The sequence below is a fragment of the Bombina bombina genome, chromosome 2 (assembly GCF_027579735.1).
Source record: "Bombina bombina isolate aBomBom1 chromosome 2, aBomBom1.pri, whole genome shotgun sequence".
Taxonomy (NCBI): domain Eukaryota; kingdom Metazoa; phylum Chordata; class Amphibia; order Anura; family Bombinatoridae; genus Bombina; species Bombina bombina.
In genome coordinates this window covers 613,380,274-613,392,562 of record NC_069500.1, presented here as the reverse complement: position 1 = coordinate 613,392,562, position 12,289 = coordinate 613,380,274, and the positions used below count along the sequence as shown (strand labels likewise).

Below are 12,289 nucleotides of genomic sequence, written 5' to 3'. Positions count from 1 at the left end.
ATTTGTTATCTGATAAAGACAATTAGGGGACAGATATGTTGCTGAGTTAGCCTCGACAATTCAGCAGGGTGCGATTCAAGTACTGAGTAAATTGCTCAATTTTTAGAGCTAAATTACATTAAAGGGGGCAAAATAAATATATTGCAAAGTAGTTTCATTATGTATAAATAAACATGTTATATACAAATCTCACTGTGTTTACTGTCATTTTAGCCAGTGTCTGGATTGTGCACTTTAATGCTCTCTTGAGGGTCAGCATACTGTGTAATATTAAAGGGACATAAAATGCAAAATGTGCATACGCATGGCAAAAAAAATCTAACAATTTTGAATTTTGCTTGCTTTTCTTATAATCTGAATTTGAGAGGCTGCAGTGCATCCTACATAATTAAAGTGAAAGTCAATCCTAGTTAGGGTTGCCACCTGTCCCTTATAATACAGAACACTTATAAGTTACACATGCTGCAGGGTGTGCAGGGAGGAATATAAATAGTGCTGTCCAGAAACACAATACATGTTCCTCCCTGCACACCCTGCAGCATGTGTAACTCATAAGTGTCTAGGAAAACATGGCTGGGGTGGCAACCCTAATCCTAGTATCTTATACTTCATGAATGAAATTCCCCTTTATTTGTTTCAATAGTAAATCCTAGCATTTGTACAACACTACCTGACTCAGCTATAGTGCATACAACAACACAGGATCATACATACATAAGCCACAGCAAAGCGTACCAGGTGAACATCCTCAAGAGTAGTTTCAAGGGGTGTTGCGCATGTCTATGCTCTGGCAAAGCAAAACCCTAACGATATTGTTAACAACATTACAGTTTTAAATGCTTACAAAAAATCTTTTATGTGTTCAGATCTTTATTACTGATATATATTGCTCATTTGATGCATTTCATCAGAAATGAATTCATTCGTTCAGTTAGTTTCCTCTATCTATTAAATGGAGAAACTAAAAAAAAATTAGTGCAAATTGTGAATTTGTTTTGCAAGTAAATGGCAACAAAAATATTTTTTTGCACATCTACTAATTATATAACACAGAAAGTGTATAGAAAATATGTACATTCGTTTATCATCAAATTAGGATGCTACTGATTAACAAACTACCCATTGTGAGCCACTTAGCAAGATAAGGATTTTTCTGAAGGGGGAAGGGATATCATCTACTTGAGTACTAAAGAAATAGATTACATAGGAAATCCATCAAATTAAAATCTTGAAAGGAAATAAGAAATAGTAAAAGAAAATAATAAAAAAAATCCTCTGGTAAAATTTTAAACGAAGATACCAGCTTATAATGAATAATAAGAATTATCTTGTGAAACCTATAAAATCCAATGCCTCTAGGTATTTAAGGAGATACAGTAAATGATTCACTGTAAGTTATATTTCATGGGACACTAATGTTCTATATTCTGTGATGGATCTACCACAAAAACTTTTCCTCTGACAAATGATGTAGAGTAAGTAGAAATGGAATGCAGTTCTGGCGTAGTTCTAAAGTGAGATGCCTCCGTACTTGTTTCATCTATTAATTTTATTAATAATCAATGATCGCTGGTTATCTAGTAAAGGATAGTGCATTTATCTATTGTGTCCTTTTTCATGTAATTTAACTGTGGGTTTTATTTATTCTCAGAGCTAGAAATGCACATGACAGGTATCTCAAGGCTATTCCTGCTACATATTTTCCTTAATTGGTTTTAACCGATAACAATTGCAAAATAATGTACTTTATAGTAACATTATGACCGTGACTAGCCGTTTTGTCTGCAGACTCAAGCCAAGAATGCCTTTGCCAAAAAAGGCAAGTAGTGGGTGGAGTTTGGCTATTGGAAAACAGCTGCAGCAATAACAGCAATGTTAATTTGTTTTAAAAAATGTTTAGACTTGGCTGATAGCAAGGAAACAGAAATGTTTAGTAATTACATGGTGTTTACTTGAAAAGTACAGTAAATTCAAAATTCAACTTTTATGATTCAGACAGAGCAATTTTAAACAATTTTCCAATTTACTTTTGTTATCCAATATGTTTCCTTTTCTTGGTATCCTTTGTTGAAAAGAATACCTGGGTAGGCACAGGAGATGCAATGCACTTCTGGGAGCTATCTGATGACTGGTTGCTGCACATATATGCCTCTTGTCATTGACTCACCCAATGTGTTCAGCTAGCTCCCAGTAGCACATTTCTGCTTCTTCAATGTTTCATTTTTCAGTAGATTGTGATACCTTTTAATGGACCAACAAAATCAATGTTTTGTATTGAGTAAGCTCTCAAGACCTTACTAGTCTCTTCTTTGAATGTTCAGACCTACATCTGAACATTATATGTGGGACCAATATGCCAATAAACCTTCTGCTTCTTCAACGGATTCCAAGAGAATTAAGCAAATCGGTTATTAGACACAAATTGCAAAGTTGTATTCTCTATCTGAATCATGAAAGAAAAGATTTAGGTTTCATGTCCCTTTGATCTTACAAGTGAGGTAAAGTAATTTTATGTAGGCATATCTCAGTTTGAATGTTGAGAAGCATCTTTAATGTTAATTATGTGCACAGTTGCCTATCTTCCCTTAAAATACACTATATAACATTCTGTAATGAAGCCTTGCAATTTTTTTTAAATGTTGGTAACTTATTTTCAACATTACAATTAAAAAGTAAACTAAGTTATTCTTATATGAATTTTATATTTCCTAATTTGTGCATGAATTACCCTGTATTTACTATCAAAGTATTTGTGCATAGATTTTGTTAGCACCTAAGAAAAATGTCAGTTCAGTTTGCCCTTTCTCTGACTTATCCCAGATAACATTATGTTTAATTAATCCTCGGAAGAGCCTTATGCATAGCACATGAATACTTAAATCCTGCCCTTCTTGAAGACTATTATACTGTATTGTCTTTTAAGCAGTACTTTGACAAACACATCATTACAACTATTATATTATCATAAAGAAAAAGATCAGATCACAAAAAAAATGTTTTTTCAGAAATATAAAAATATAAGGCATGCTTGGGGGGAATGATACCATGTTAAAATTCATACTTCTATAACTACATCTTTCATATAAGATAGTTTTGAGAAAACACACAGTACAGGTAAATGTAATTTTACCAAGGTTTGCTTTGCATCAATTTACAACAGTTTCAGCATTAACAGCACTGACACTCAAAAGTAGGGCATAAAAAAAAATACACTGCACTTTATGTGAACTCTCTTTTAAAAGATACATTACCACCAATACATATCTGAAACTGTGTGGTAAGAGATTAATAAACATTTTTTAACACAATTGTTTTAGACATTTAGTTTATGGCAAACTAAACATATTTTCTTCAATTTATTTACAGCAGTAATTGCCAACTTCCTTATACTTGGGGGCCGCCGATCAATATCTAAGAAGCCTAAAGGGCCGCAAATACATTTATGGCTATTAAACACACCCATAATATATTTTCTTGGTTGCCCATTCACCAGAAGTCCCCAAAGCACTTTTTCCTGGGGCCACAAAAACTATACCACCTATTCATAGTTCTACTTTTTCCCAGGGGCCACAAACTAGTAGTTGGCCACATGTGGCCCCGTGGGCTGTAAGTTGGCCATGAATGATTTACAGTGTGAAGCTAATAGTTTTAGAATTTTCTCACCGGTTACATTTTTACATACATACAATAAATATGAAGGCTTTAAATAAAATAATATTTATGTGAATTTCGAGAGGGGCCTGAAATTCATGGACTTAAGAAGGTTCATTTACCACTGACTTTTTACTTGACATCAATATTCCTTCAGGAAAGAAACCTGACAAACTGTAGGCTACATGCACTGAAAGATGAACAAATACTAAATGAGCTCCTAAAATCATGTTGTGATATATTAACAATGATAAAAATAGTACAACGTACTCTCCTGAATTTGGTTGTAATTGAAACTGTATATTCCTCCAAATACTACTTATCACTAGAAAGAAATAATACATCAGTCTAAGAATGTGGTGCGCTAGTACTTTCTTTAAAGGGACATGCAAGTCTACATTTCATAATTCCGATAGAGAGTACATAAAAAAAACTTTCCAATTTACTACTGTTATAAATATTAAACTATTTTCATGGAATCCTTTGTTGAAACTTAGCACCTTTCCCAGACAGCATACTAATAATTATGTGGCAAGAATACAAGCGGAGAGCAAAAATAGTAGCGCTATTGCAAGCTAACATCACTGAAGTTAAATCAATAGTGCTTTTATTTTTTAGTAATATATTAGCACTCAAGAAAAAGTCTAAGGTGCGCTAACATCTGCATGCTGTATAATCAGGCCAGACTGGCCATAGGGCATACAGGGCAAATGCCCAGAGGGCTTGCATCTTATGTGGGCCTTGTTGCTACATACCACCCTCTGTTAATATGTGTAACAATAGGAAAGCGGTTACAATCTGCCTATTTTGTAAAGCAGAACGTACATTTCCTGTCTGGCTATTAAACAGAGGTACTGCAGGACGAGAGATCTAGTGTATTATGGCTACCAAGCTGTCACAGGTCTGATGTGGGCTGCTTCGCCTTTAAATGCCTGGGCCTATTTTTGGTCCCTGTCCAGTCCTGCGGATAATCCCCACATAATAAACTTCTAGGGGATGACCTGAAAGAAATAATTTTAGCTATTACTCAGTCGCTAAGCAGAAGGTGTGCTAAGGCAAAGGCACGTTAAACTGGAGGTGCACTAAAATAAAGGTTAAATAATGGAATTCTTCACTATTTCATTTAATTTTAAAGTATAATTTTGTAGTGAAATATAGGTTTAAAACACTGCACACATACATATGAAAACACCCTGATGAAGTGCTGTACAGGCAGAAAACGCATTGGATGTATGCTGAGTTTTACCTTGGTGATATTATGCTTTTTACTGTAATTCTGCAATAAAATGAGGAACTTTTATCTCATTTTTCATTGTATGCTTCATATGTAAACACATACACATATATGCATAGACACACACATCTGATCAAAGACCATATCGCTATAAATCACTGTTAAACCATGTATTTCAATGATAAACCTTGATTTTATATTTATTATGTATAAATAGGAGTGAAATACTTTATTTTAGTATATGATACACATGTTTTGTTATGCATATATTCAAGCGTTAACACTGTATTTCATGTTTTCAAAAGCGCTACATTTTCAGCACTATTTTGTATTGTGCTCAAGCACAGCACTTAACTACAACATGAAATGTGACTAATAACTGCACACCCTGCAATATCCATTTAAAGTGAAGAGCTTGTTAAATAAATGTCAGCCGCATTAAGATTCTCTGGTAAACCTTTTTTACCATTCACTTGTAATACCCGATTTTGAGCTATTCTTAGCACAGGGTCACACTAAGGATAACACACCATTGTGCTCCACTTGTAATGTAACTTGTAATCTTATTTTTTAAGTTATATTTAGCTGTGTGTTACGGTCCTGTTACTTTTGGCAAGTACAAGACCAGTTGAATTCCAACACCATGTATATGTTGATGCCACCCAAAACTTATGGACCTGATTAATTTATCTAGATGTATACATGAAAAAAGAGCAGTGGGGCCAGGACTAAACATTGAAGCACTTGATTAGGTCATTAGTGACCATTGTAAGTGCTGTCTCAGGGGAGTGGAGTGGTCAGAAAACAGTCTGCAAGGTGTCTTGTAAAAAAGTAAGAAGAAAGAAAATGAGTTAAATGGCTGGATCCAAGTCTTTCCAGTAACTTTGAAGGGAAATATGAAAATACAATGGTAGTTAGAGGGTAAGTGTGAGCCTGACAAGAGCTTCTTTAGAATAGGAGTGATGTTTATTTATTATTTTCTGTGCAACAAGAAGAGAATGGTTGAAAAGATGAATTAGTACTGAGATAAAGTAGACTGGGGAAATATGTTGTGAAGGAATAGGTTGTGAGGCTGGTTGGATGAAAAAAAATGGTTGAGGTGGAGCGCTACTTATATGATTTAGTTTAGTCTTAAAGAATTAATTAAAAAGCTGATGCAGAAACAATGTGCAATCTTGTAATCCATTGTGATAGATAAAAGGAAGGATTTGAATAAAAAAGACCAGAGGCATCAGTGGGGCTAGCAGAGACAGAGGGGAAAACTAATTCATAAAATGGGCTTCAAAGGACGAGAATAAAAGGGATAGAACAGGGAGAATGCATTGGAGGGTGCAGAAGTTGGGGACTTATTGAAATACTATGCAACAGAAAGCCACCATATGAGACAAGAGCAAGTGAAGATGTATCAATAAATGACAGATATGATTCTCTATAAGATTATTGTAGCTAGGAATTAAGAGATCATGGGTAGATCTGAGTTTGTAACATGATGAGAATGCATTCCAAAGAACACAAGAAAGGGAAGCTGGCAAGGGTAGACAGTTGGTGGATACAATGTACCTAATGCTTTGGTTGTCTTTGTAGATGGATAGTAGACTGTAAACATTAAAAACGCCAAAAACTGAAAAGTGCAGCATGAATGTATTTCATTTTTGTAAAATACTTTCCTCAGAAAAAATGCTTCTACTAAAAGTTATTACTGTTTCAGCTGCATATGCACATAAGCCAAGTGTGACTAGAGATTCAAACACCATACCTGCTCAGAGAGCTAGAGGCAGGGGTGAACTGGGCTGTGAGGCAGGGTGACAATTGTTACCTGGGCTGCTGTTTATGGTGGAATCTTAGCTGATGCAGGTGCAGTGCCTAGAAGTTTATCATTCATAAGCCTGTTCTTGGAGTGTACCTGGTGTTCACAATAAATCACCTTATAGGGGTGCATTTGCCGCATGCATAACCAAATCAGCTTTGATCAGTTTTTATTTAAAAAAAAAAATCAGCACCAATATGAAGAAAAAGGCCTACCTAATCTGAAGGTCGTATCTAAATTTGTATGCATAATTAATTAATTATCAGAGTTACTTATGATGCATTCAAAACAGGTAAGAAATAAGTGAAAAGAATACTTACTGCTGCCCACCACCAAGAATGGGGAATGCTAGTAAAATTGGTTCCAGAAACATCATGTTCAACTGTGTACACCATAGCGGAAAATGAAAAGATTCCCATGGCAATGAAGAGAAACAGGCACCCCACCTGCTGATAGCATTGTCGGAGGGTGAATCCAAAAGCTCGAAGTCCTGTAGAATGGCGTGCCAGTTTCAGGATTCTGAAGATTCGCATAAGCCTCATAATCCTCAGCACTTGACCAAGTTTTCCAACACGTCCTACAGCCTCAATCTCATGCTCATGGCTGGATCCTTTCCCCCCTTCTGCATCATCTGTAAAACTCTCAAGAAGCATTTGCAAATATAGTGGTAAGATGGCAATTAAATCAACAGCATTAAGGACACTGCGCACAAATCGCTGTGGGTCCGGAGTGGATATGAGTCGCAGAATGTACTCCAGAGTAAAAAAGGCAATGCAAAGGGTCTCCACGTGCTCCAGATAGGGTCTCCCACTGGGAACTCCTGAAGCATTTTTGTATTTCATGTCCTCGACTGTGTTAAGTGTCATAGCAACAACTGATATAAGAACAAAAAAACTGGATGCTACTGCCATGGCCTTAGCTGTGATTGAAGAAAACGGTTTCTCCATCAGGTTCCAGATTCTACGTCTTAGGTGCCCATAGAGCATTCCTCGGAAAAGCTCCTCATTCTCTTCAGTCTCCATCTCAGCTCTTAACTCTCTTTGTATTTTTAATTGCTCTGTCAACTCATCTTGCCTCTCTTCAAAAGAGATACGACAACATCGAGGGGTGTGTTTCACCCTTACTCCCCAGTAGTTGATTTCCTCTAGGAAATTGCGGGGGCATAACTCATCTCTTATCCACAATACCCCAGTGCGGTAGAAGATGTAGATGTGGTGGAAAATTGCTGGATCACGGTCAAAGAAATATACATCTTCTGCTGGATTGTAATCATCACACAAATCAAGCTTACGATGACGGTCAGTGTATGTTGCCAGACGACCTATTCGAGTCTTGGGATAACTGGCTGCAACTGTATAGGAAATTTGATAGCTGGTTCCACCCACATTGATATGTAATGAATTGCTACTTGACTTACCAAAATTAGATGGAGAAAGTAGGAAGGTATCGTGTTCCTCCTCATAGCCACGGTCTCTCTGTGCTGCAATACATTGCTTCTGCCATCCAGCAAGCCGCTTTTCCTCTTTTTCCCTCCACCTCTTTTCCTCTAAGTCCTCATCATCATCTTCAATGTAATAAATATAGTTTCCTGAATTCCACTGGCTACTGGATTCCCTGTGAATTTGCATTCTGTTCCCAACACCCCCATAGTATTCTCCTGATGCTTCCCTATAATATGTTAAAGGAGATGGTCTGGTCCTTTGCTTAAACTTCAGCATCTCCTGCCAGCTGATATCTAAATCATGCAAGGAAATGTGAGTAAATGTTACACTTTGGTGAAAGTGGTGAAACAAAGGCAGGAGGCTGTATAGTCAGAAGAAAGTGACTGCTTCTCATTCACTTAATTTCTTGTGCTTGCCAGCAAGAGCACAATAGAATAGAACTGAATCTTATGATGTACATGTCATAGAGAGGATTCTTTAAGCCCTGCTGACAAAGAAGATCTAAGTACTTAAGAAGGGATTTTAGGGTTATTATCCCATTCAGTATGAAACTAGGCACAGATGTGACAGAACACATCTGTATGAAGAAACATCTTGGGAAACATGAAATAGATACCCATGCAATAAAAACACTAATTTTAATTGGTATTGTACTTAGGGTTATACAAAAGACTAAATAATCCAAAACTCTAAAGGATACTGTACCTAAACAATAGTATATGACTAACAACATAACATAACTTTTATTCTATGAAAATATATGTGTAGATAGATCCAGCCAATCACCCTGATTAGTAAGGATTCCAACTATGTAGTATTTCCTTTTAAACAGATAGGCAGAAAAGATTATTCAAAACATAAAGAAGAAACAAATCATGTGCACAATCAGTTATTGCAGCTGCAATGGCTGATTACAGTCACAAACAAGAGAAATCAAATACCTTCACACTGTTGCTTTAGTGCTCATATAAAGGCAAAGTCAATAGGGGAATTTACTCTAATACATTTAAATTTGTGAGTTACCTTCAATCAGTTTTTACTATGCACAGCACATATAGTATATTGGCTGTCTTTGTAACATTTGTGCAACATATCTAATGAGAGAGTGAAGCTAGGCTAATTAATACCTCATCCAATTGGTTGTTACTAGGTGATAATGGCTACATATTGTAAACTAAAAAGAAAAAAAAAGAAATGAAAGTCTGTGCACAACCGCAATCTTTAAGGGACACTGAACCCAAATTTTTTCTTGTGTGATTCATATAGAGCATGCAATTTTAAGCAACTTTCTAATTTACTCCTATTATCAAATTTTCTTTTTTCTCTTGCTATCTTTATTTGAAAAAGAAGGCATCTAAGCTAAGGAGCCAGCCAATTTTTGGTTCAGACCATGGACAGCACTTGTTTATTGGTGCTGTCCAATCAGCAAGGACAACCCAGGTTGTTCACCAAAAACGTGCAGGCATCTAAACTTACATTATTGATTTCAAGAGAATGAAGAAAATTTGATAATAGGAGTAAATTAGAAAGTTGCTTATATTTGCATGCTCTATCTGAATCATGAAAGAAAAAAATTGGGTTCAGTGTCCCTTTAATGAGTTGCTTCCAAGGGCAGTATACACACCTATTTTACAGATACACAACAATAGTCAGTGCAATTCATGCAACAATGGCAAATTAATAGAGAAAACTATCTATTGAAATGCAAATAAAAAAAGCATGAAACCTCTTATTTTAAATCACCGTAAGTAAAAAATTGGAGAAATATAATTGAATCTCTACTTGAGAAAATTAAGAAGCAGAAAGCTGCTACAGTTGGTCAGAAAACAGGAAAACTTAGATCATTGAAAGTTCATGATGTTAATGACAAAGGTTTAAATTGTACTGAAAGCTGTTAAGTTAGATTTCTTTTAACTGTTGTCCATCATACTGAAACACACTGGGCTAGATTACAAGTGGTGCGTTTTTTTTTGCGTTAGCGAAAACACCGCTAGCGTTAAGCTTTTTGAGCTTGTCGGGTTCTGCTAGTATTACAAAAAAAAAAACTTATTTTGCGCTAGCGTTAACCAGAAAAGTGAAAAAATCCTAACCAGAGTTATAGCGTGCGTGTGCATGTATTACCCCATAGGAATCAATGGAGACAAAAAAGTGGAAAAAACACTCTACTCGCACAAACAACCTCATTTCCACATTCCCCATAAAAGTCAACACAGAAAAAAAGTGAAAAACTACCATAAGACCCTAGCCTATTAACTCCTAAACCACATCCTGCCACATTGCAAACACTAAATAAAAATATTTACCCCTAAACCACCATTCCCCCACATCGCAAACACTAAATAAACTATTAACCCCTAAACCGCCAGCCTCCCACATCGCAAAGTCATAAACATCTAAACCCCTTAACCTAACACCCCGTTATTTAACACAAATTAAAATACACAGAAATTACAAAGTAAATCCTTACTACCATAAAAAAAACTTACCTGTAAAATTAAATTAAACCTAATCTTACCTTTAAAAAAACCTAACATTACAAACATTTGAAAATACTAACATTACAAAAAATAAAAAATTCTAACATTACAAAAAATTCTAAATTTACAGAAAATAAAAAAGTATTATACAAAACAATTGAATTTAATCCTATTCTATAACCCCCTTTAAAAATAAAACAACTATCAATAGCCCTTAAAAGGGCTTTCTGCAGGTCATTGCCCTAAAGGGATCAGCTCTTTTGGTGAAAATCCCCCAGCAAACCCTCTAACATTACAAACCCCCACCAACCCCCCCAAAATAAAAAACAAATTATGCTTACCTGATCATTTTCTTTTCTTCTGACGGGAAGAGTCACAGCTGCATTCATTACTTTTGGGAAATACAGAACGTGGCCACCAAGAGGAGGCAAAGACACCGCAGCCAAAGTCTTAAATACCTCCCCCACTTCCCTCATCCCCCAGTCATTCTGCCAAGGAAACAAGGAACAGTAGTAGAAATATCAGGGTGCAAAAGGGTGCCAGAAGAATCAAAAACAACTGCCGCCTCAGACAAAAATGCGGACGGGAGCTGTGGACTCTTCCTGTCAGAAGAAAAGAAAATGATCAGGTAAGTATAATTTATGTTTTTCTTCTCAAACAGGAAGAGTCCACAGCAGCATTAATTACTTTTGGGAAAACAATAACCAAGCTAGAGGACACTGAATGCAAACAAAGGGTGAGTACAAAAAAAGGTGACCCCTTCAAAAGGCAACCCAGCCTGAAATTACCCTACACCCTAGAAATATATTAAGCAACACAGGTAAAAACCCGAAGCCCAGTTAACTGCACATCAGTTACACAACCAGCAAAGCCGAGATAGAGACAAACAGCCTCCGAGAAGTCAGCCCCATGGCTCACGACTCCCATGAACAGTACCCGGCCAAAGACAAGGACCTCTACCTGCCACCGAGAGGGAGAACAGATTCCTAGAAGAACCCAAGCATCATTCCAAACGGCTCCACAAACATAGAACAACCCAAGGTTGTCGTACGATAGTAGCGCCCAGGGAGACAAACTCCCTAGAAACACAAGGACCTGAAAAAAGAAATTCCTACTCAGGGAAACACGTCCCAAACAGGATCCCTGACAGCACCATATCATGAGGTGCTCCAGAAAACCATGAGTTCGCTGTTGTCTCATCAAGTCGAAACCTGCAGGCCAGGCAGGCATATATAGCAGAAACAGGATACCTATTCCATCAGTTAGCAAAGAGGTCTCCAGAGCACACCAAACCATCTGAACAGGAACTTTCAAAGACCAGCTTCCAGGTAGGAAAGCTGACTCAGCCATCGTGGAACCCAAACCACCAAGAGGTGCCTTAAAGCCCATCAGCACACATTCAAGATGCAAATAGCTGCAGTTGGTTTCAAACAGTAAACCGACAAAAACTCAACACCAGCCCTCAGAATATCTGGCTCCAAGGAGCATCCCCTCTCAGCACCAGGCTCCGTTAGAAAAGAGGAGGACATCAAAAGTCCTCCCACCGAAGGGGAGGACAAACTCACGAACAAAATGGCAAGGCATAGAGTAACCGATCCCCGACCTTCCCTCCAGGGTAATGGTCCCAGCCAAAAGGCTAGACAACAGCATGCTACCATGAGTCAGGACAAACCTCGTG

The 12,289-nt window shown here is 37.0% G+C and overlaps 1 protein-coding gene across 1 annotated transcript in view; it reads right to left on the bottom strand.

The window, feature by feature from the left end:
- Nucleotides 1-11,961, bottom strand: part of KCNV2 (potassium voltage-gated channel modifier subfamily V member 2) — a 104,468-nt gene extending 92,507 nt beyond the window's left edge. The window contains exons 1-2 of the mRNA XM_053699982.1: nucleotides 11,862-11,961; nucleotides 7,013-8,427 (exon numbers count right to left, since the gene is read on the bottom strand). Coding sequence (XP_053555957.1) covers nucleotides 7,013-8,427; nucleotides 11,862-11,961 — 1,515 coding nt within the window. The remainder of the gene's footprint in view (nucleotides 1-7,012; nucleotides 8,428-11,861) is intronic.
- Between the last annotated feature and the right edge of the window lie 328 nt (nucleotides 11,962-12,289).